The following is a 20571-nucleotide window of genomic DNA, read 5'->3' on the forward strand; positions in this document are numbered from 1 at the left end:
TATTCATAGAAAATTAGTAGTTCAGCTACATTAATAAATAAGTGAAATTAAAACCTTCTAATTAAATCTTGTGTTAGCACCAACACTAACCTTTTTTTACCTTTAACATTCTTAGCAGCTTGTCACAATACTCGTTATACTTGCTAAAGACTGTGAAAACTGGTAAAATATTGATACTCTGTACCCATTTTATTATTCCAAAAGGGCCCTTAACTTTTAAAGAAAAAGGTAGAAGTTAAAATTCAAGTTATGCCCGGTATTTTGAGGGCTGCAATTTTTACTAGAATCAAATTGAGGTCACATGTGATTTAGTTACAGCAAAACTCTCCTCATTTGGTAAAAGCATATGCAAATTTTTGGATAAGTGTTTATTCTGGAAGGACATACAGAGAAAGAAAACTTACAATTGGAGAAGCATTTTAAAATAAATACCTAGCCGAACTGCAGCTATTTATTTTTTAAGATGTTGTTTATTCCCTGGATTAGTGAAAGGAAAGAAATAGAATTTCAATTACAAGTGTTATCTGTTATGTATATTAAAAGCTTTCCATTTTCACTGGTGACAACCACAGCATACACACAACTATTGACTAAAAGCCCTTCATAAGGAGTGGATTAATAGCATTTCTCCTTCTGGTAGATATAAATATTTCATCTATAGCTCAGGAAAACTTCAAATAGTTCAGCCATTAAGGATGTCATTCTCCATTCTCTTACCATGCTACTTCTTACAGAAGCTTTACAGCAGGGAAGCCTTACACAGGTGAGAATCGGTTTTCACTGCAGCATAGCATACTCATTATATGCCCTGGCTTTCTAAATGTCCCCTTGTCATGTGGTTTTCTTAGGTTTGGTAATTAGAAGTGTAACTGAAAGCAGTGCAGTCTAGCTTCAAAGGGAGACATAGTAAGACAGAACTCATCTCTTATCAGAGATGCACAGAATCATTTCTGAATATTTTTTTTATTTTTTTAAATTTTTTTTAATATTTTTTTTTTTTTAATAATTTATCATTCATGTTGGAAAAAAACCTCCAAGATCATTGAGTACAACCTTTGACTGGTCACTATTTTGTCAACTAGACCATAGTACTAAGTACCACTTCCAGTTGTTTCTTGAATGCCTCCAGGGATAGTGACTCCATGACCTCCCTGGACAGTCTACTCTAATGTTTAACAACCCTTTCAGTGAAGAAATTCCTCCTGACATCCTACTTGAACCTCCCCTGGTGCAGCTTGAGGCCATGTCCTCTTGTCATGTCACTAATTGTCTGGAAGAAAAGATCGACTCTCACCCCTCTACAACCTCCTTTCAGGGAGTTGTACAGAGCAATAAGGTCAACCCTGAGCTTCATTTACCCCAGGATGAACAACCCCAGTTTTCCCAGCTGCTCCTCATAATACTTGTGATCCAGACACAAGCGTGCCTTCTCTGGGCACACTTCAGCCCCTCAATGTCTTTCCTGAAGTGAGGGGCCCAGAAATGGACACAGTACGTGAGGTGTGGCCTCACCAGTGCTGAGTACAGAGAATCAATCACTTCCCTGGTCTTGCTGGCCACACTGTTCTTGATACAAGCCAGGACGGAATTGGCCTTCTTGGCAAATCTCCTATCCAGATATTATCAAGGTCTTTACCCATCCTGCCATAATCCTGTCCTTAAAGGTATGGGAGTAACCCTTGTTTCAAAAGATTTGGTGCAAACCTCAACCCCTTTGAATAATTTGAAAAGGGTTTTTACTTTTGCTATAAAAGACCAAAACCAAGTAATGTGATTCCCTGTCTATGCTACACTGATCAGCTAACAAGTCCTAACGGGCAGTAGATCCTTGAAGAATATAAATAAATATATTTTACTAAGCAATTAATTTCCAAATATAAGTTCTCAAAAACAAAATTGATAAGTGTAAATGCTTTCTAATAAGTGAGTAGAAATAGTTTCAAGTATCAGCGAAATGATATAGCAAGCTATGCACAAGCATATTAATGAATATTTCTGGCTGTCTTAACGCAGTTGTCATTGACATTCAGCACTCAGCACTCACCATGCAGCTTCAAATAGATTACATAAAAATGATGGAGAGACAGATGATAGATTATTTATTGAGAGTCAAGCCCTACTGGGAGAGGGCTAACATTTCTCTGATTTTTGTACTCCCTCAGGATAAAGGTTACACTCTAAAGAAATGGAAACTGTCCTCCAATTCAACTAATAGCAGGATCCGACTGTGACCACTTTGATAGATTTAAATGAAATAGGAGGCAAAAAAATGCTACAGTTACCTAGTCTAAAACCTCACTCAAAAAATCCAAACTCAAACTGGCAAACAATCCCCCACAGGATACTAAATACCAAAGCTGGATTAACCTTCCCCCCAAAAAAACCCCAACAAATAAACAAACAAACAAATTAACTAAACCCGAAACAAATCAAAACAAAACCAAAAAACCCACCCCACCCCATTCCAATTAGGCAAAATGAGATTTCACATTTGAGACTTGTTTTCAAGGTGTATTGAAGTAAAAACAACTCAACAAACTGAATCCAAAAAGTGTAAAAAGATAACTAAACAGACTTCGTCAAGAAACTGGCCTTATAATACAGTGTCAGTTCAGGATGTGTAGAAGAAGTTCAAAGCCTATAACGACTTAGATATTTTTCCCTCATATATCAGCTGAACAGTCATTAATGTATTGAGTAATGCTACTTTCCCCTACTAACCTCCTCACATAGCTAGATTTGAATTATCTTGGTAGAAAGTAATTCATTGTCAAAACAAATATGTTACTATGTCAAATTTAAATTGTAATAAAATTAGGCTTCAAGCAATAACAAAACCAACTGAAAAATGCTAGTGAATGTGAGCTACTTTGCTTCTGTCATGAGGTAAACTCATGGTCCAATTAGCAAACAAATGCAGCTTGAAGCATTCCTATCTCCACTCAGATTTCATAGAGAGAGACTGATAAAAGTAAATCCTAACCATTAACATCAATAAATGACAGTTTCTGTGAAAAACACACTGTACATTACTGATAGGAAAAGCAAATTGCAAAATTTGCAAAATAAACTTGTATAGTTGCTAGATGTCGAAGTTGACATGGGGTATCTGAGTTAGTGTTTTAAAAAACATAAACATACTGAAATATTTTGCCATCAAATAATGGCAAAATACTTAGGTACTATTAGGCAACTAATTTAAATATACTGTCTGTCCAACATACTGTTCTCTAATGTACCCCAAACTCAGGGAGTATGTGACTGGAGCACTCTAGATTTCAGATCTGCAAAATATGACAATATTTTGCAGCTCATTTCATCAGCATTGTTTAAATGACCTGAGGAATGAAAAAATGCAAAGCTCAAAGAGTCTAACAGTTTATCTGGAACACATAAGTTAAAATTCAGATGTGAAACTGAAGTCAGTTATGTTCAACATGGAGACCACCCAATTTGAACCAATTTGAAATTCGCAGAGAATAACCCAGCCATAAGAAGTAGCAGTTATGACGAGGAGGCAGTCAATCAATCAATCAATCAATCAATCAATCAATCAAACAAACAAACAAACAAACCCCAAAACCAACCAAACAAAAAAACTGCTATCCCATTTAGTTTGTAGACATAGGAAGGAAAACTTGAATTTCCAAAACACAACAGATGCTGAAAAATGATGAAAAACTACTGTACTTTATCATAGAAACTTGTTTTGCTTGGTATGTCCAATAAGAAAGTTCAACAGAGACAGGAAGGCTGATAAGAGGATTAAAATAAATGGAAAAACAGAAGACACAAAAAGCTCACAGTGTTGAACCTTGAAGGAATAATTTTTACAGAAAGGTTAACTGCAGCACAGATCCATAGGCAGTAGAACTGCATAGGCTCCATTTTTGAGACTGGGAAGTGAGCAGGGAATTTGCACCACAGCGAAGTGCAGGAGAGCAGAGAAGGCAGAATATCTCATTACTGCCTACATTAAGGAGTACAAGATCATACACAGTCACCTAAGTCGTTTAACAGTGAAGAGAGAACATTAATTACATTTTGCAACTACGAAATTAATGTTTTCTATAGAGAAACAGGGCCAAGAATAATACAGTGTGATTAAGTCTATATTCTATTTATTTGATTTCAAGACAAGAAAATTTTGCTCTCAGGATCACTCGGGTTATACACGCTTCTTTAAGGCAATAAAAAATAAAAAATCCTCATGTATTTCAATGTGTTTCAGTCCTCATGGTTTTCAATGCCAGCACTTACTTGGCAGGTCTGTTTCCCAGATGACAGAAAGGGATAAGTCTGAGAGTATCATCATCTTTCCTACTAGTGGAATAAAGATTAGTTTTATGGGGAAAGCAACACTGTATTAAAAATTCCCAGTCATTGTCATGCATGAACATACACAACACATCCCTGACTTAACCAGAGCTTTTTAGTTTCTACAGACTCTTGGTGATGTGGTTTGTGCAGGAGTCTCCCTATTATGCACATCTTTAAAAGGGCAATTGAGTGCAAATCATACCATATAAGGATCAAAATTTTTTTACCTCATTCCATGGTCAGTGTTTTCAGAGCTTTTGTGACCATAAATAAAAGTGGCCAATTTTAGAATCTGTTATCCTAGAACTCAGATATCAAATGGCAAAAAGGCAGTGGCAATAGTCATCAAATAGACTTCTCACACAGAAAGAGCAATGTATTTTAGAAACAGACACATATGACAAAAGGCTGTTCATTCACACCGAGTCTACACCTATGTGAATTTAACAATGACATCTTTATGAGGGAAAAGCAGTGTCAATCACTCTAAGACATGCAGACAAACCCATTAATACTGGTAGTAATTAAATTTATTACAAAGGTAAGTCTCTCAAGACAGAAATAGGATCTCATTTTGCTACAGAATTCGGAGTACCAATACGAAATTAAAAAATTGGCTTAACTAGACAAGTAAGAGATGGAGGACCCAAAGCATTTGTATTCTTTATGTCACTAAAAACATTTCAAATCTATGAATAGGTATTTCAACAGGACTAAAGACAGGAGAGTGCTTGCTGTTTCACAGAAAGTAGAAGTAGTAGCTAGGTAAAACAAAACTCACAAAATCAGTGACAGGCTTGTTTCAACATTAAATTTCAAACAGAAATTTGCTCTTCAGGCAAATGCAAAATTAAATATGCAGAGTGTTCAATGCCATAGGCTACTAATAACTTTTTGCTTTTTACTCACAACAGAAACATTTGAAGATTACTTTAGATCTTGACTAAAAAAGCCAAAATTATTAACAGTGAGTTGATAAAATAAATGATGTCAATTAAAAACTCATGATTTTATTTTCAAATTTATCACCTATTCAAACTATTTAACAAAGGCCACATGGCCTCGATGATTTTGCTTGTTTATGCATTGCTTACATAACTCCATCCTTTAACAAAATTTTAATCCAAGGAACAACATATATGCTCTTCCAAAAGACAGTGATTTAATAAACTTGAAAACTTCTGTAGGTATTTCTAATGAGTTCTGCATTTTTCTAGTTGGACAGTAATCCCACCAGCTAAATGTTTCATTTTGTGAGCCATAAATGAAGAGTTTCAGAGTACAATCGGCACAGAATATTTATCTAGTTGATAAAAACAGCATGAAGCCAAAATTATTTATGTCTCATTCACCCAAAATTGATATTGAAATCAATGAAAACAGCTGCAGAGCTTAATATAATAAATAAAGAAATAGAAATCTAACAAACAGGATGATTCGAAATACAGCTAGGAACCAAATTGAGCAGCAGCACTATTGGTAGCTTGAACTGGTATGGGGAGAATCTTACCATTTAATTGTAGAACTAAAATGTTACTTTACTAGACTTGTTTAGAAGTAAAATTTATATTGATACCCAAAATTCTGTCCTTAGAGGTATTTATAATTCAAATCTTATCTGCTGAGTTCATAGCATGTAAAATGCTGCTTCACTATGATCTAACTAACATGAATGTATGTAGCATTAACATCTATGCCTAACATACATAATAATAAAAAAAAAAAAAAATAGTGTCCTTGACAGCTAAATTATAGAAGTAGGGAGCATTGGAAATTTTGGAATATGTTTAACAGTGCATCTTACAACTCTACTCATTGTTTATCCTGCCTTTCAGTGTCACTCAGAAAATGTATCTCTATTGGTAATGTTCTCACAGCAACAGGCAAAACCTGAAAGAATGCCCTGTTTCTTGTGGAGCCTTGGGAGCTGAAAACCATAATGAATACATCAAAAATTTTAAAAGGTAAGTAGAGATGGGAAGAGAAAAAAATCTCTGAAGTTCGGAAATGGAGATCTGTGACACGATTTACAAATTATTTTTATGCAGGCTCTTGTTCAGATGGGGGGGAAAAGAAAGGCCACATATGGAATATAACCGAGGAAAAGCATCTCTATCTTCTCTCAGAATTGGAAATGGGGATTTGTAAATGAATAGGGTAGTATAACTTTGTGTGATTCTTAATGCACCTTCCTTGTAGCATGACCTCAGGGTGACAATGAAGCTCACAAAAAAGAATCAGCCACATTTCCTAGAAAAGAAACCTCTGAAAAAAATATGAAGGTGGACTCTAGGTACTTTCAGGTCATCCTGTGCAAAGATATAAGACAACTATGACTAAAGTCATCTTCATTCAAATTACTAAGATTGTATAAATCTTAATCAGTTGGTCAGAAGAACAACATGGTTTCAGTACAGTACTGAAGCAGTTCTGCTCAGACTTCATTTAATTTAAAGCCAAAACTTAATTTTAGCTACACGCAGTACAATACCATTTCAAATATACATGTAGAGATTAGCAACTGAATCAAGGTGAAGAGATTAGAGGGAGACATAAAAGAACAAAAGGAGCTAGGAAAGAAAGAAGAGCAGCAGCAGAGTTGCTCTGTGGTAGCATTGCACAACAAGCCCAGAGCCAGGAGCCAGTTGCAAAGGAGAGACAGCACAAGAGAGGAATGTGGGATTTGAGCAGGTAGTTTGGACTAAAGGCAATGTTTCCTGTTCTTTTCTAATGTATATTTCACTGTGCTATAAGCTGTTAATTAAAATATAATAATCTCTTGGAAGGAGTGCAACAAGGGATACCAGTAGGAATTGCAGCAGCCACCGAGTCTGACAAAAGAGTTATCACAAAGCCAGGTTCAGGCATCAGCAACTTTTCCCTTGCTGAAAGAATGTACCAGCTTTGTCTGGGATAGTTTCCTTCAGTGCAGCTGGTATGAAGCTATGTTTTGGGTTGGTGCTGAAAACAGTGTTGGTAATACAAAGATGCCTTTGTTGCTGCTGAGCAGTGCTTGCAGCCCACCGAGGCCTTTTCTGCCTCTCACCCCACCCCACCAGCAGGGACCCAGCCAGCTGACCCCGGGAATATCCCATGCCATATGACATCATGCTCAGTGTATAAAGTGGGGGGAAGAGAGAGGAAGAGGGGGATGCTTGTAGTGATGGCATTTGTCTTCCCAAATAACTGTTAGGCATGATGGAGACTTGCTTTCCTAGGAATGGCTGAGCTCCTGCCTGTCCAGCAGGACAGCAGCAAATCAATTTGCTGCTTTGGTTTGCTTGCATGTGCAGATTTTGTTTAATCTCTTAAGTTGTCTTCATGGCAACCCATAAGTTTTCTCACTTTTACCCTTTCAATTCTCTTCCCCATCCCAGCAGAGGTGAGTGGCTGTATGGGACATAGCTGACAGCTGGGACAGAGAGACACTATCCAAGGACTGTTTTATCTATTTCATTTTTTTTCACAGAAATATTCCACACTGTTAGGTAGCTGTAATTCCAGTCTTTATTCCTAGACTTTATAGACAGTTTGTGGCATCCCTAAATTTGCTGGATGCACTGGGTAAAACACTGGCTTGGAACTTGAGAAGAAGGGATTCACATGATTAGTTGTCACAGCCTTTCATTTGATAATGAAAAAATGTCTCAGACTTTTAATGCTTCAGCTCCCACATTTTAAAGCAGTGTAGGCGAATACTTCCCTACTCCAGTAGCGTGACACAAGGACAGAGACATTAAAAGCTCTGAAGTGGACAGATATCTCCATGAATGCATGCTATGAACAAATAAAAGATAAAAAGATAGAGCTATAACCTTTTAGACAAGCAAATGTCAGCATAATTGATATACACCAGCTGGAAAAAAATACTAAATAAATAATGTGAAAATCCACGGGAACAAATAAAGGCATAAATCTGGGAAATACAAGGAAACCTGATTATGCCAGATAAGAGAAATATTCAGTACTGAACTACAGAGGTCATCTCGGAGCAGCAGAAACATTACCTTATCCTTGTTTGATTTTTAGTTATGTCTAGCTGGCCAGGGCTTTTGGGTGCCTAAGAGAATTTTAATGCTTTCCACTGCAGTTTAGGTAGATGTAGCAAACCCCATGGATGTCATCTCTAATCTCTTCCTCTCTATATCTGTTTAATGACTTCATCAGCTAAGTTATTCATTCTCCATGCTCTTTACAGTATTTCAACTACAAAGTGCCAATTAGACATTATTTTTACAGAAAGGGTTGCTAGTTCTTTTAAAGAGAAAAAAACAATTAAAAAAATGAAGTACAGACTCCACTGTAGAATAAAATCCACTCATTATTATGGTGACAAAACAGAGGATCTATTCCAAAGAAATGCAGAGGAACTTCACCTTTTCAACTTTCCATGGTGACCTCTCTGGTTTGAGTGCAAATAAAATACAATATTCGTTATACATTATTTTCAGTTCTACATGGAACTTTATTCCTCAGTGGCAACTCTCTGGAAAACCATCTTCCTTTTCTGTGGAACAGGAGAGAGAGAACCATTTTGAATGGCTACGTTTTAAATGTGAATACAATTCATTGAAAGGGGATAAAAGCTCTAAGAAAGGATGAATGTAGCAGAATTCTACACCAGTTAAGCCTGTCATGAGACTAATAAGTGTGGATTTAAATTAAAAGTATCAGTCATTTTCCTGCACTGAACAGGTTCTACATAAAATTTCCTGGGAACTAAAGCTGCACTTAATTACATGATGCAAATTATAATATTTCATCTTCTAATAATCAACATTTTAATCACTAAAAAGCAGTATTAGCTAAGTGTCTTTAAATGGACTTTTTTATAATGGGAAACTTAAAAAACACTCTAAAATTAGTGAAAATCCATCTCAGTTAGAAGAAAACAAAATTCCATGTAGAACTGTTCAAGTAAATTCTGTACTGAAATCTTGTCCAGAGTGTCTTTAATAATTTTTCTGAAAAGATATCAAATTAATTTTCAGGAATAAGTGGCTTTAAGAACCTAATAGATTTCATGCTCAAATAAGTGAGAAGAGTATATTGTGTTTTTTAAATATTTGATTTTTAAAAAGTCTCTTGGATTCTGGCAGTTTCTCTTTTGCTCTTTAGAACTTTGTTTTCTGATAGCAGAGAACTTCTGAGAAAGTAATGTCCTACACAAAATTTAGAGGAATGGGAGACTAAGGAGCTCTTTTCTGGAATCACTTCCTTTTTATGTCTTGACTAGTTCTTTGATCAGCAGAGGTTTTGTGTTATGTTTTTTGTTTTTTGGGGTTTTTTTCCATTGTGCTTTCCTAGGGTTGGCAGATTAACTGTCTGAGTACTCTTTAATCTTAAAAGGATATTTTAAATTTTTTAAAGAAGAGCCATCCTTTACATAATTTCCTTTAGATTAATTATTTGTACCCTCAATGCCTCACACACAAATAAGTCATAGTGAAGAAAGCAGACAAAACTAGTTAAACTTCATGCAGACAATTATAGGGGAAAAATATCCTAAATAATATGAAAAGTTTAAAATCAAGAGCCAAAAAGGACAGAAAATGCAGAGAAATTTACTGTAGACCATCTTCTTTCATCTATTTCCATACAATCAAGACAGATGCACTCTGTATAATATTACACTAGAAGTGCTTCTTGAACATATTTATTCAAGATTTAGCTGAATGTTCAGGGTTTGAGAATTTGAAATCCATTGAGATGTCTTGCAAGTTATCAAAATATATCTAAAAAGAGAGGTCAAAAGCCCTGGTTTATCGAATCTTAGACCAACTTTCTGGACTGATTATCAGGTAAAAAATAAGACAATTTGTTTAAAACTTGTATTTAATACTCCACCAATAAACTAACTGACAAGCATACAGAAAAAATTACTTTTTGAAAACTGAAATACTTAAGCTTTTGCTTGATCAAGTTCTGTATGTGTGTTAGCCATTAGACTCAAAATTTGGATTAGTGCTATGACACTGACCAGCCAGCTATTCACAAAATTCTACTCCCTTCACATTCCCATCCCTAACCTAGAGCAGTCGAGATTCAGTTACAAAAGTAAACTGCTGAGCCTGTCCTTTTAAATATAAATTAAAGTACATTGGAATCCACAACATACTAAAATCTAGTCTTTTAACACAACAGCAGCAAAAGCACTCGATTAAACAGCATTACCTCCCTGTGAATCAAAATCCCTTTCAGCATATGCTGTTCAAAGTCCAAAGGGCAGTCTTCTACTCACATCCCTACTGATTTTTCACAGCATCTCCCAGAAGTGAGCAAAACCCTCCAACAAAAAAACAGTTACCCACGTTTACAGAGGTCATTTGTATGGAGGTAGCAAAATGACAGGCTATAAAAAGAATCCCAAACTCTACTCTTCCTTGGCATCCAAATCGTGTCACTAATCTTTTATGAGAAAAGACTTTAAGAGAAAAGAGTTGCAATAATGTGTTCTTCTTCCAGGTATTTCTGAACATCGAAATATTTCAGAAAACACTGACAAGACCTGAGAAAGGACTATTGAAAATGTGACCAGAATAAAGGAAACTTTTTAAGAAGAAGAGCTTTGACAAACAGCAAGCATTCCTCAACCAAAATATTAAGTATAAAGTCAGGAATGAAAAAAATACTAACATATTGAATACTTATAATAGAAAATGCTAAGGAGAATTCACGCTGCTATTTGTGGCATGGAAAGCTTTTCAAGAAAATGCCCCTATGCAGAAACTAGTACACCATAAAATACTAGTGCTTCATCAGCATCCGTTTATCAGGCATAACAAAAATTAAATCATGAACGAAACAAAGCTAATTTAGGGCTGAGGTTGATTCTCCAGACTGTAAGAGTCTTAATTCATATTATAGAATTTTACCAGTATCCCAAACAAGTTTCTGCAAGGTTTACTACTGCTCTTTTAAGTTTACTAGTTTTAGTTTGTATTATTTTTTTGTCCTCATTTTGGTCACACATTTTGCACTTCAAAGATTTTATTTACTTCAATGCAATCTTATGCTGCAGTAGTTTTAGCAATTTTATTTCTTTGATTATTTCATCAGACACAGCCTTTCTCAGAAATGTTTATTATAGTTAACTATCTCTACTAACAAGCTATATGAGTGTGCTGTTTCTCCCTTGCTTTGTCTCCTCTTTAATTTGGGAGTTTATAGGGATCCTAAAGCAATATTCTATTCCCCCATCCTTGAAAGCGTTCAAAGAAAATGCAAATAGAGTGCTTAGGGAGATGGTTCAGTGGTGGGTCTGGCCATGTTAGGCTAATGCTTGGACTCAATGATAACAGAGGTTGCTTCCAATCTTAATGATTCTATCATTCATTGGTTTTTCACCAAGATAAGGGTTAGCAGAAAATATTTTTTTTCTTGATACTTCCTGAGTACCAGTGACCATTAATATTTTAGTCACTGTTAGTTGATGACTAGATATAATGCCGTTTTTAAAAACTCATCTGATTTTCTTTCAGCTGAAAAAACCAATTTACATAACTAATTTTTAGTAAACAGCCACAAGAATAAAACGAGCAAGCATTGAAGACCTATTTAGTTAAAATTTCACCTGAGCATTAGTTCTATTTAGATGTAGGCAGAGCTTTCCATAATGGCTACTTTGGGGGTTGCTAAGCTTGCATTGCTTGTATTTTCTGAATCTTTTTGATTTTTCTGATTGAGAATGTAATGGTACTGTGCTTATGATGCAGCAACTTCAAACTAGTGGATGACGACCTCTACTTTTCCTTCCTAAGTGTAAGAACATCTTAATTCACATGCAATTCTCAAATAAAATAGCTGTTCTGTCCTCCCTGTTTAAGGCATGTGTGAAGTTTAATTCCTGGAATTCTACTAAATCTGGGGAAATTGCTATCCTGTCAACATTATCTTTCATTGCTTATCCCTGAGATATCTCTCTTGTTTGTTTTGTTTCAATTTTTCCAGTAGGTAGGTGTATATTTGGATTATTCCCGACATTTTAGTAATTACTTAAGTTTTCACTGTCACAGATTTTCCTATTAACATGGAAATATAACTGTGGTCACACACTTTCTGGTTGATCTGGCTTGTAAGTAATAAAATATAAACTACCTTGCATCACACTATTTTCAACCTGAGTGAAACATATAAATCCTGGAAATTTTTACACTGAGAACAGCATGGATAATGAAAAATGTTTCATACAAGTACCATTTCCAGTTTTAAGTGGATTTACTTCAGTTTTGTTATGCTTGCTTTCTAGCTCACATTCAGCAAAGATTTTAGTGACAGAATATGCTAAAACTTAATCATTCTGTTGTTGGAATTAGTGATAGTTGCAGGAAATAAACTCTGGTTTTTTAAGCCCATTTATGCCAGAAATACAAATCTAAGGAACTGGTCTTCTCTGAAATATAGTAGATATAATAACTAACTGTTTTGTTACTCAAATTACAAAGAAAATTACCAGAAATCTAGTGAGTATTAGAAATAATTCATTAATTAAATACATTGAAATACAGAAATGGCTATATAGCTAAGAACACATAAACAAAAGACAGAGACAAGACCAGAGTGTTTAATGCATTCATTCCCTCTGCCTTCAACACTGAGGATGGACCAAGACGGCCTCAGTGCCCTGAGCTGGAGGACCATGACTGAGAGAATGATCAATTCCCAATGGATCTGGGACTTTTGTGAGATTTGCTGCTACAGCTAGATCTCTACAAATCTATGGGGCCTGATGGCATTCATCCAGATTCCTCAAAGAGCTAGCTGATGACACTGCAAAGCCTCTCTAGATGATTTTTGAGTGGTCTTGGGAATCCAGAGACGCTGAGTTCCAGTTGACTGAAAGCTAACATTGTCCCAGTTTTCAAAAGGGCAAGGAGGGCCCTGGAAACTACATGTCTGTCAGTCTCACTTCAGTGTCTGGTAAAATCATAGGGCTCCATCCTCAGTCCTGTGCTCATCAATATCTTCGTCTGTGACTTGGATGCAGGACTCAAGGGAATATTAAGTAAGTTTGCCAAGGACACCAAATTGGGAGGAGCTGTTGACTCCCTCAAGGGCAGAGAGGCATTGTAGAGAGACATTGACAAATTAGAGAGATGGGCAATCATCAGCCACGTGAAGTTTGACAAGGGCAAGTGCCAGATTCTGCACTTGGAATGGAGCAGCCCTGGCTGTGTTTATAGACTGGGGAATGAGAGGCTGGAGAGCAGCCCCATGGAAAGGGACCTGGAGTCCTGATCAGTGGCAAGTTGAACATGAGTCAGCAGTGCCCTGGCAGCCAGGAGGGACACTCTCATCCTGGGGTAAATCAGAAACATCATTGCAGCTGGGCAAGGGAGGGGATTGTCCTGCTCTGCTCTGCACTGAGGTGGCCTCAGCTTGAGCCTGCGTGCAGTTTTGGGCACCACAATATAAAAGGGATATTAAGCTACTAAAATAAATCCAAAGGAGTGACACAAGGATGGCGAAGGGTCTGGAGCCCCTTATGAAGAGGGGCTGAAGTCACTTGGTTTGTTCAGCCTAGAAAAGAGGAAAGTGAGAGACCTTATTTTGGTCTTCAACATTCTCACAAGGGGAAGTGGAGGGATAGGCATTGGTCTCTTCTCTCTGGCGACCAGTGACAGGACTTGAGGAAATTACATAAGGCTGAGACAGGGGAAGTTTAGGCTGGATATCAGAAAAAGGTTTTTCACCCAGAGAGTGGTTGGGCACTGGAACAGGCTCCCCAGGGAAGTGGTGACAGCACCAAGCCTGACAGGGTTCAGGAAGTGTTTGGCAATGCTCTCGGGCACATGGGGTGTGTCTTGGGCAGGGCCAGAAATGGAACTGAATGATCCTGATGAGTTCCTTACAACTCAGCACATACTGTGGTTCTAAGATTCTATGAACTGCAGAAAAAAGCCATTCCCATTCATTATTATCCATGACAAACTACTGAATCAAGAAAGAAACTGAAGATTATTATTATGTGTGCTTGAACAAACTTGAACAAACAAATCATCTTTCCAATGGCACAGTTTGAAATAGAATCAGTAACTTGTTTCACAGCCTCCTGTGACAGCCACCAGACAGAGCTACTACTAAAATGTTCAAGGTCATTTACTTAATTGTACTTATAATATTATTGGGCATTAGCTCAAAATGATTATGCAGAAAATTATTGCTTATGTTCCCAAATTATCATTTGCTCTGAAAAGTTGTGTAGAGCAGAGAAGTACTTTCTGTGTCTGTGTGCCTTCTTCTATAAATAAATGTCTGCATTTCAGTTGCCACACAGTAAATCATTACATAAGTACAATTAAGCAGAAGCACTGAATGGTTTGTCTCAGAATGGAAAAGTACTTCCTTAGAAAACCTTTTACAGAGAGCAGATTCAGCTAGGAGTATGACTTCACAATTTTGTGTCTTGCAGGCTGACAAGGATGAACAATGACCATTCTATTTAATTTAATCATCCTTTTTATTAAATGGGTTTACATTTTTTTTCCTTAACACCTAAAAGAAAGCAAAAGTAAAACAAGAGGAAAATCTTGTTTACTGTGCAGATGCATGAGCACTAGAAGCTGCCCAGAGATGTTGTGGAGTCTCCCTCACTGGAGATATTCAAGAACTATCTGGATGCAATCCTGTGCCATGTGATTTAGAATGACCTTGACTGAGCAGGGAAGTTAGACCAGATGATCCATTGTGGTCCCTTCTAACCTTACCCATTCTGTGATTCGTGAAAATATATTTTGTAACAATTTCTGCACTGAGCTTGAGCATAACACACTTTCTTATTATAAATAAAGCCATTATCTGGAAGATAAATCAAATTATGTCAATAAGGTGCATTAATGCCAGAACTCACTTATTAAAAATATTAAGCATAAGAATCTTTTTATTATAAATAAGTGCTTTATCTGACAATTGGTTCTCTTTACAAGATTTAGCAAAACAGTCTTCTGAAATGTTTTCTCACCAAAAATCCTGACCAAATCATTTGCCATATGGAGACTGTCTTACTGTCTTCAAAATTCAGAAAGGTAGCTCAGAGGCTTTACAATTTCCCATGGCGTGGTTACAATTGTTGGCTGGTATCCTGGTATGTACATATGGGAGATGAACTGATGCACATTTTCATGTACTACTTTAAACATGTTTTAAAAAAGGAAGATAATACATTTCAATTTACAACAGAAATACTCCAAACTTGAATTGGTAGAGTCAGGGCTACTTGTCATATAAGACGTTAAGAGGATCCCACTAGGTGTGCTGAGTGATTGACCATGTCTAGTCTTTAAAAAGACATAGATTAACTCAGCTGTACTCTCTGGGGCCTAATGGTTTGGCAGACTGATGATGCTGCAACAAGCTCAGACATAAGGTAATTGCCTCTTTCTCTTTTTTTTTTTTTTTTTCACATGCATATCAGCACTTACATGTTAAGTAATGTACTACTAATAATCTATCCTTTTCTCCCAGAGATAAGATAATGTGACCAGGTATAAGTTTAGAAGGGACCTTTAAAAATCCTTTAGTCCCCTGCCATGGCATGGGTGTTTTTCTCTAGATTAGGTTTTTCAAAGCCTTATCCAGCATGGCCTTGAACACTTCCAAGGATGGGGCGTACACAAATTCTCTGGCTGATCTGTTTCAGTGTCTTGCCATCCTCATTGCAAACATTTTCTTCCTTATGTTCAATCTAACCCTGCCTTCTTTCAGTTTAAACCCATTGTTCCTTTTCTGTCACTACAGGCCCTGGTAAAAAGACCTTCTCTATCTTTCTCTTCTCCAGGCTGAACAATTCCAACTCTCTCAGCCTGTCCCCAGAGGACAGATGTTCTACCCCACTGACTGTTTTCACGGCCCCCCTCTGGACCTGCTCTAACAGATCCATGCCTTGCTTGTACTGAGGGCCACAGAGCTCCTCTGTTGATCCAACCAAATAAAGGATGAAATTTTTATCACTGTCTTCTTATTCAAACAGTCTGTGATAACTGGCACATTCAGGTGTCTTTTACAAACTCCGAGCAAGACAGTTCAATCTTAGATTCTATCCAAGTCAATGAGATGATGCAGAGAGGCAAACTCACAAAGCCAGATGGGCTACACAGTTGGGGTGAGCTCTAAGAAAGATGCGTGTGAAAATTAGTTAGAACAGTGTTGCACAAACCATATCATTCAGAAACTCATGTGAATGCACTCAATTTATAAAGCCTGTGTTCTTTTGCATTCACAATGCACTTACAGGAGCAGCCATTTAAACGTAACTTTTTGTTTAGCTCAGCTATGCTGCATTTTATGCTCATGCTTCATTTTATGCCACAGAATAGTCTTGGGACAGAACATTTAACTTTTTTTTTTTAAAGGTGCTTGAATTTTGCATTTTTATTTCCAAGTCTTTTGTACTAGTCTAAGTACCAGAAATGAAAGGAAACTCCAGTTCACATGACTCCCAGTGTTGTAACTTGAAGGAAAAACAAAATATACTTTCAACATACTTTTCAATGTTGGTAGTAAACTTTTTTGAATATATTAAATTGTGTGCATGAATAAAGGCATTGCATATGTAGATACAAATTTTCTATGTATAGGAGATCACAGATACAGACACAAATGTTAATGTATTTCTCCTAGTGTCACAGTTTTGCAATATGGATGGTAGCACAGGGATAAAAGCAAAATCCTTCTATATTCTGACTGATTGCTGGTATATGAAGGAACAGTTAAGAAAGAGACTCTGCAGAAGTAGGTTTAGATTAGATATTAGGAAATCTTCACTGTGAGGCTTGTGAGACACTAGAACACATTGTCCAGAGAAGTTGTGTATGCCTCATCCCTGGAAGGGCTCAAGACCAGGTTGGAATGGAGTTTAAAGCAATCTGGTCTACTGAAAGGTGCCCCTGCCAGGCTTGAATCAGATGATCTTTAAGCTTGCTTCCAACAGAAACCATTCTATCATTCTAAGATTCCCTTGTTTTCATCTGACATGAAAATATGGTTGGATATGGGCAAATTTTCCAACTCCTGTCCCTGAAATGTATACAAGCTTTATGTGAATTAATAGTCAATTTTGGCAGTAATATTGTTATGAAAATCTAACAAAAGGTATTCTGAATGATGGTTTTCAGCGTTGCTGTTATTCTTTCTCTGTAGAAGAACAAATGGCAAAACTCCCACAAACTCAGAGTATGAAATAAGGATTTAATTATACTGCATTGTACCAGAGAGTACAGGCATACTAAGTCTGTGTATAAGGGGTAGCTGAATAAGGAAAGAAATAGATTTAAAATATTAATTAAGGTCTAAATTCTTATTTTCATACTGGAGCCCTCAGTCCATTATTTCTTACCGTATCATCATACCTCACTTTCAGGTTGGATTATAAATTCTAGGAGGCATGTACATAACAGATAAGCACTCTAGCAACAGTAGTTAACAATAATGAGTAACTATAATGAATCATGCCTCTGTTGGGGAGGTCCAATGTATCTAGGAAAGTTATGGCTAACATTTAGACTAGCTCTAAATTCCCCTAATACAGAATTCCTAAAGCTGACTCCACTTGAAAGTTCATATTGTTGTGCAGCTAATGATCATATTGAATTTTAACTTTTGGAGACTGTTACCAGTTGATTATTGCAGGTGTCCCAAAAGCACAGTAAGTAAATGTAAAATGTTACAGAAGAAAATTAAACCACGATAAGATTTCTATTTGCTTTATGAGTGATGTAGTTTAGAGCCCTTTTCAGTTTGTTTTTTTTTCACATGCACATCAAAGCAAGTAAATGAAATTAAATACTCACTCCTGTTATGTAACGAGGTCTATACTGGATGGTTCCAAATAAGCCAAGTATGACTATAATAATGTGTATAAAATTTGCGAGGATGGGTGCCCACTGATAACCAAGGAAGTCAAATATCTGCCTCTCGAGCACAGAAACCTATGATTAAAAAGCAAAAGCATAAATAGATTAGAACAAACTAGAAAACATATATGAAGATATTTCCCCTTCCCATACCTAAGACAATTGCTCTGAGTTTAAAAAATACCTGTAAGCCATAAAACGAATTTGAAAAGTTTCAACATCTTGTTTTAACAAAAGCTGCACTTCTCACCGGTTACTGAGTTATATTCTACCAGGATACAAAACTAGAATGGTACATTTGCAGAAGCAGAAACACACTTTGCTATATGTACTAGCAAATGCTGTAATGTTTTAGGGTATCAGTCTTGCGAATATGGGATAGGTTTATGACTTATCAGCTACATTGTTTCCCTTCATAACACCATCCTTTAGCCTGGTCCTGTCTCTTCCACGATTTCCTCACACTGATTTTTATCTCTTCTCTCTATCCCAGCTGCTCTGTCAGTGGGCTTTTACCTGTAACCAAATACATACAATTTTTGGACCTGGTTCTACTGATAATGACTCTAATTTACCTTCTTCCACTGTCACAAACATCACTGGAAGTATAAACTCCCCAAGACTAGATAAATAATTTTAAAAATCAATTGAAGAACAATCCCAGGCTGATGATTACTGTTTATAAGCAACACCATTCCAAACAGATAGATCAGATATTAAAAAAAATGCCTTTCTAACAGTATCAGTAGAAATAGTTTCATAATTCCAATACGAGGTGTCCCTTAACTGGTGTTTTGACATTATGTAAAAATACAGCTGCATTCTGTAGCCCAACCCATAGATAGAACGACATGTTTTGACAAAAATAATATTTATGTTAATATTAGTTGGCAATGTAATTGTGAAATGAATTTAGACCAAAAGATCAAGGAGTTTCTTTGACAGCATTCCAACAATTTCACTAACTGGAATGGTGTATTGATGAACTTCGTAAAAATGTGAATAATGAAAATAAAATAAAACATTTTTATTAGTAATAATTAAGATAACAGCAATGTAAACAGCACACAAAATAAAAGAGAAAGAAAGAGAAAGAGAAAGAGAAAGAGAGAAAGAGAAAGAGAAAGAGAAAGAGAAAGAGAAAGAGAAAGAGAAGGAGAAAGAGAAAGAGAAAGAGAAAGAGAAAGAGAAAGAGAAAGAGAAAGAGAAAGAGAAAGAGAAAGAGAAAGAGAAAGAGAAAGAGAAAGAGAAAGAGAAAGAGAAAGAGAAAGAGAAAGAGAAAGAGAAAGAGAAAGAGAAAGAAAGGAAGAGAAAAAAAGTGGGTTGTTGTTTCTTGGTAGTTTCATTAAATAACAGGTGACTACTGAGTTTATCTTATGTTGTGGATGAAGTGAATTAGATTTATGTGCCAACCATTCTGCTCATTTAAAAAATAACACCTTTTGAGATCAAGTACTAAATGAGTAATTAACTACTGCTCTTGTACGATACAGCTATGGGAGAATTTTTCAATTTTCATGCCACAGTCCACTACAAATTTCAACACTTTCTTTTTTGAAATTAAGTAAGAAAACTTTTCATTAAAAGACAGCCTACATTTACATGAGCATTGCAAATGCAAAAAGGCTGTTAATTATATACACTATGTACTGACACCTGTTGAACTTTGAGATGGAGACTGCCAAAATAATCCTTGGAAAGTTTGTCAGCCATGTAATTTCAAATTTGAGTGTTCAGGTTTCATGTCAAACATTTAATTTTTCTTTTCAAAAAGACCCCTTTCATGCAATGCATCCTGCTTATAACCAGTCTTAGTATTTTGACTACCATTTTATTTTACACATTTATTGAAAGAAATTCTGTTCTTACATTATCCAAAATCTTTCTGAACTGATTTGTGCTATCCTACAACTCTCCCTAGCAGAGGAAAGTCACAGAATTCCCAGAATCCCAAGACATGTCTAATGATGACAATGGGATGAGGAAATAAAAGGAAGATCAAGCTGTATTAGGAACTTCATGAAAACTCAGATTGCCTGTGCTTCTAAGTTTGTCATTAAGAAATATTTCCTTGAATACAGACACAGTAATTTATGTTTAAAAAAAAAAGCCAACATGTGGCATGAGGCACTATTCCATAGGTCAGTGTGAAGTCTATTAGGTGTATCAGCAAAAGACCTGTTACTCCTAAGAGCTGTTAAACAGGTAACAAAGAGAAAATGCTCCCTCTGAGCACAGAGCTCTTGTTTTCAGCTGACAAACAAAGAGTTAATGAGAACACCAAAAAAGTAGCAGAGTCTAGACTGTACTTGCTTCTAGTTTAGTAACAGGAGAGATTGAGCAAGCAAAAAACAATACATGTGAAGATGCAAATCATTCAAACAGCAGGAGATCATCCAGT

At 36.3% G+C, this 20571-nt stretch overlaps 1 protein-coding gene across 2 annotated transcripts in view; it reads right to left on the reverse strand.

Annotated features, from left to right (window-relative positions):
* The window catches only part of NKAIN2 (sodium/potassium transporting ATPase interacting 2), a 514810-nt gene that overhangs the window by 264871 nt on the left and 229368 nt on the right, over positions 1-20571 (reverse strand). For both annotated transcript variants that reach the window (XM_014876703.2, XM_088161863.1), the window contains exon 2: positions 18108-18245. In XM_014876703.2, the coding sequence (XP_014732189.1) occupies positions 18108-18245 (138 nt within the window). The remainder of the gene's footprint in view (positions 1-18107; positions 18246-20571) is intronic.

The sequence above is a fragment of the Sturnus vulgaris genome, chromosome 3 (genome assembly GCF_052056855.1).
Source record: "Sturnus vulgaris isolate bStuVul1 chromosome 3, bStuVul1.hap1, whole genome shotgun sequence".
NCBI classification, from domain to species: Eukaryota; Metazoa; Chordata; class Aves; order Passeriformes; family Sturnidae; genus Sturnus; species Sturnus vulgaris.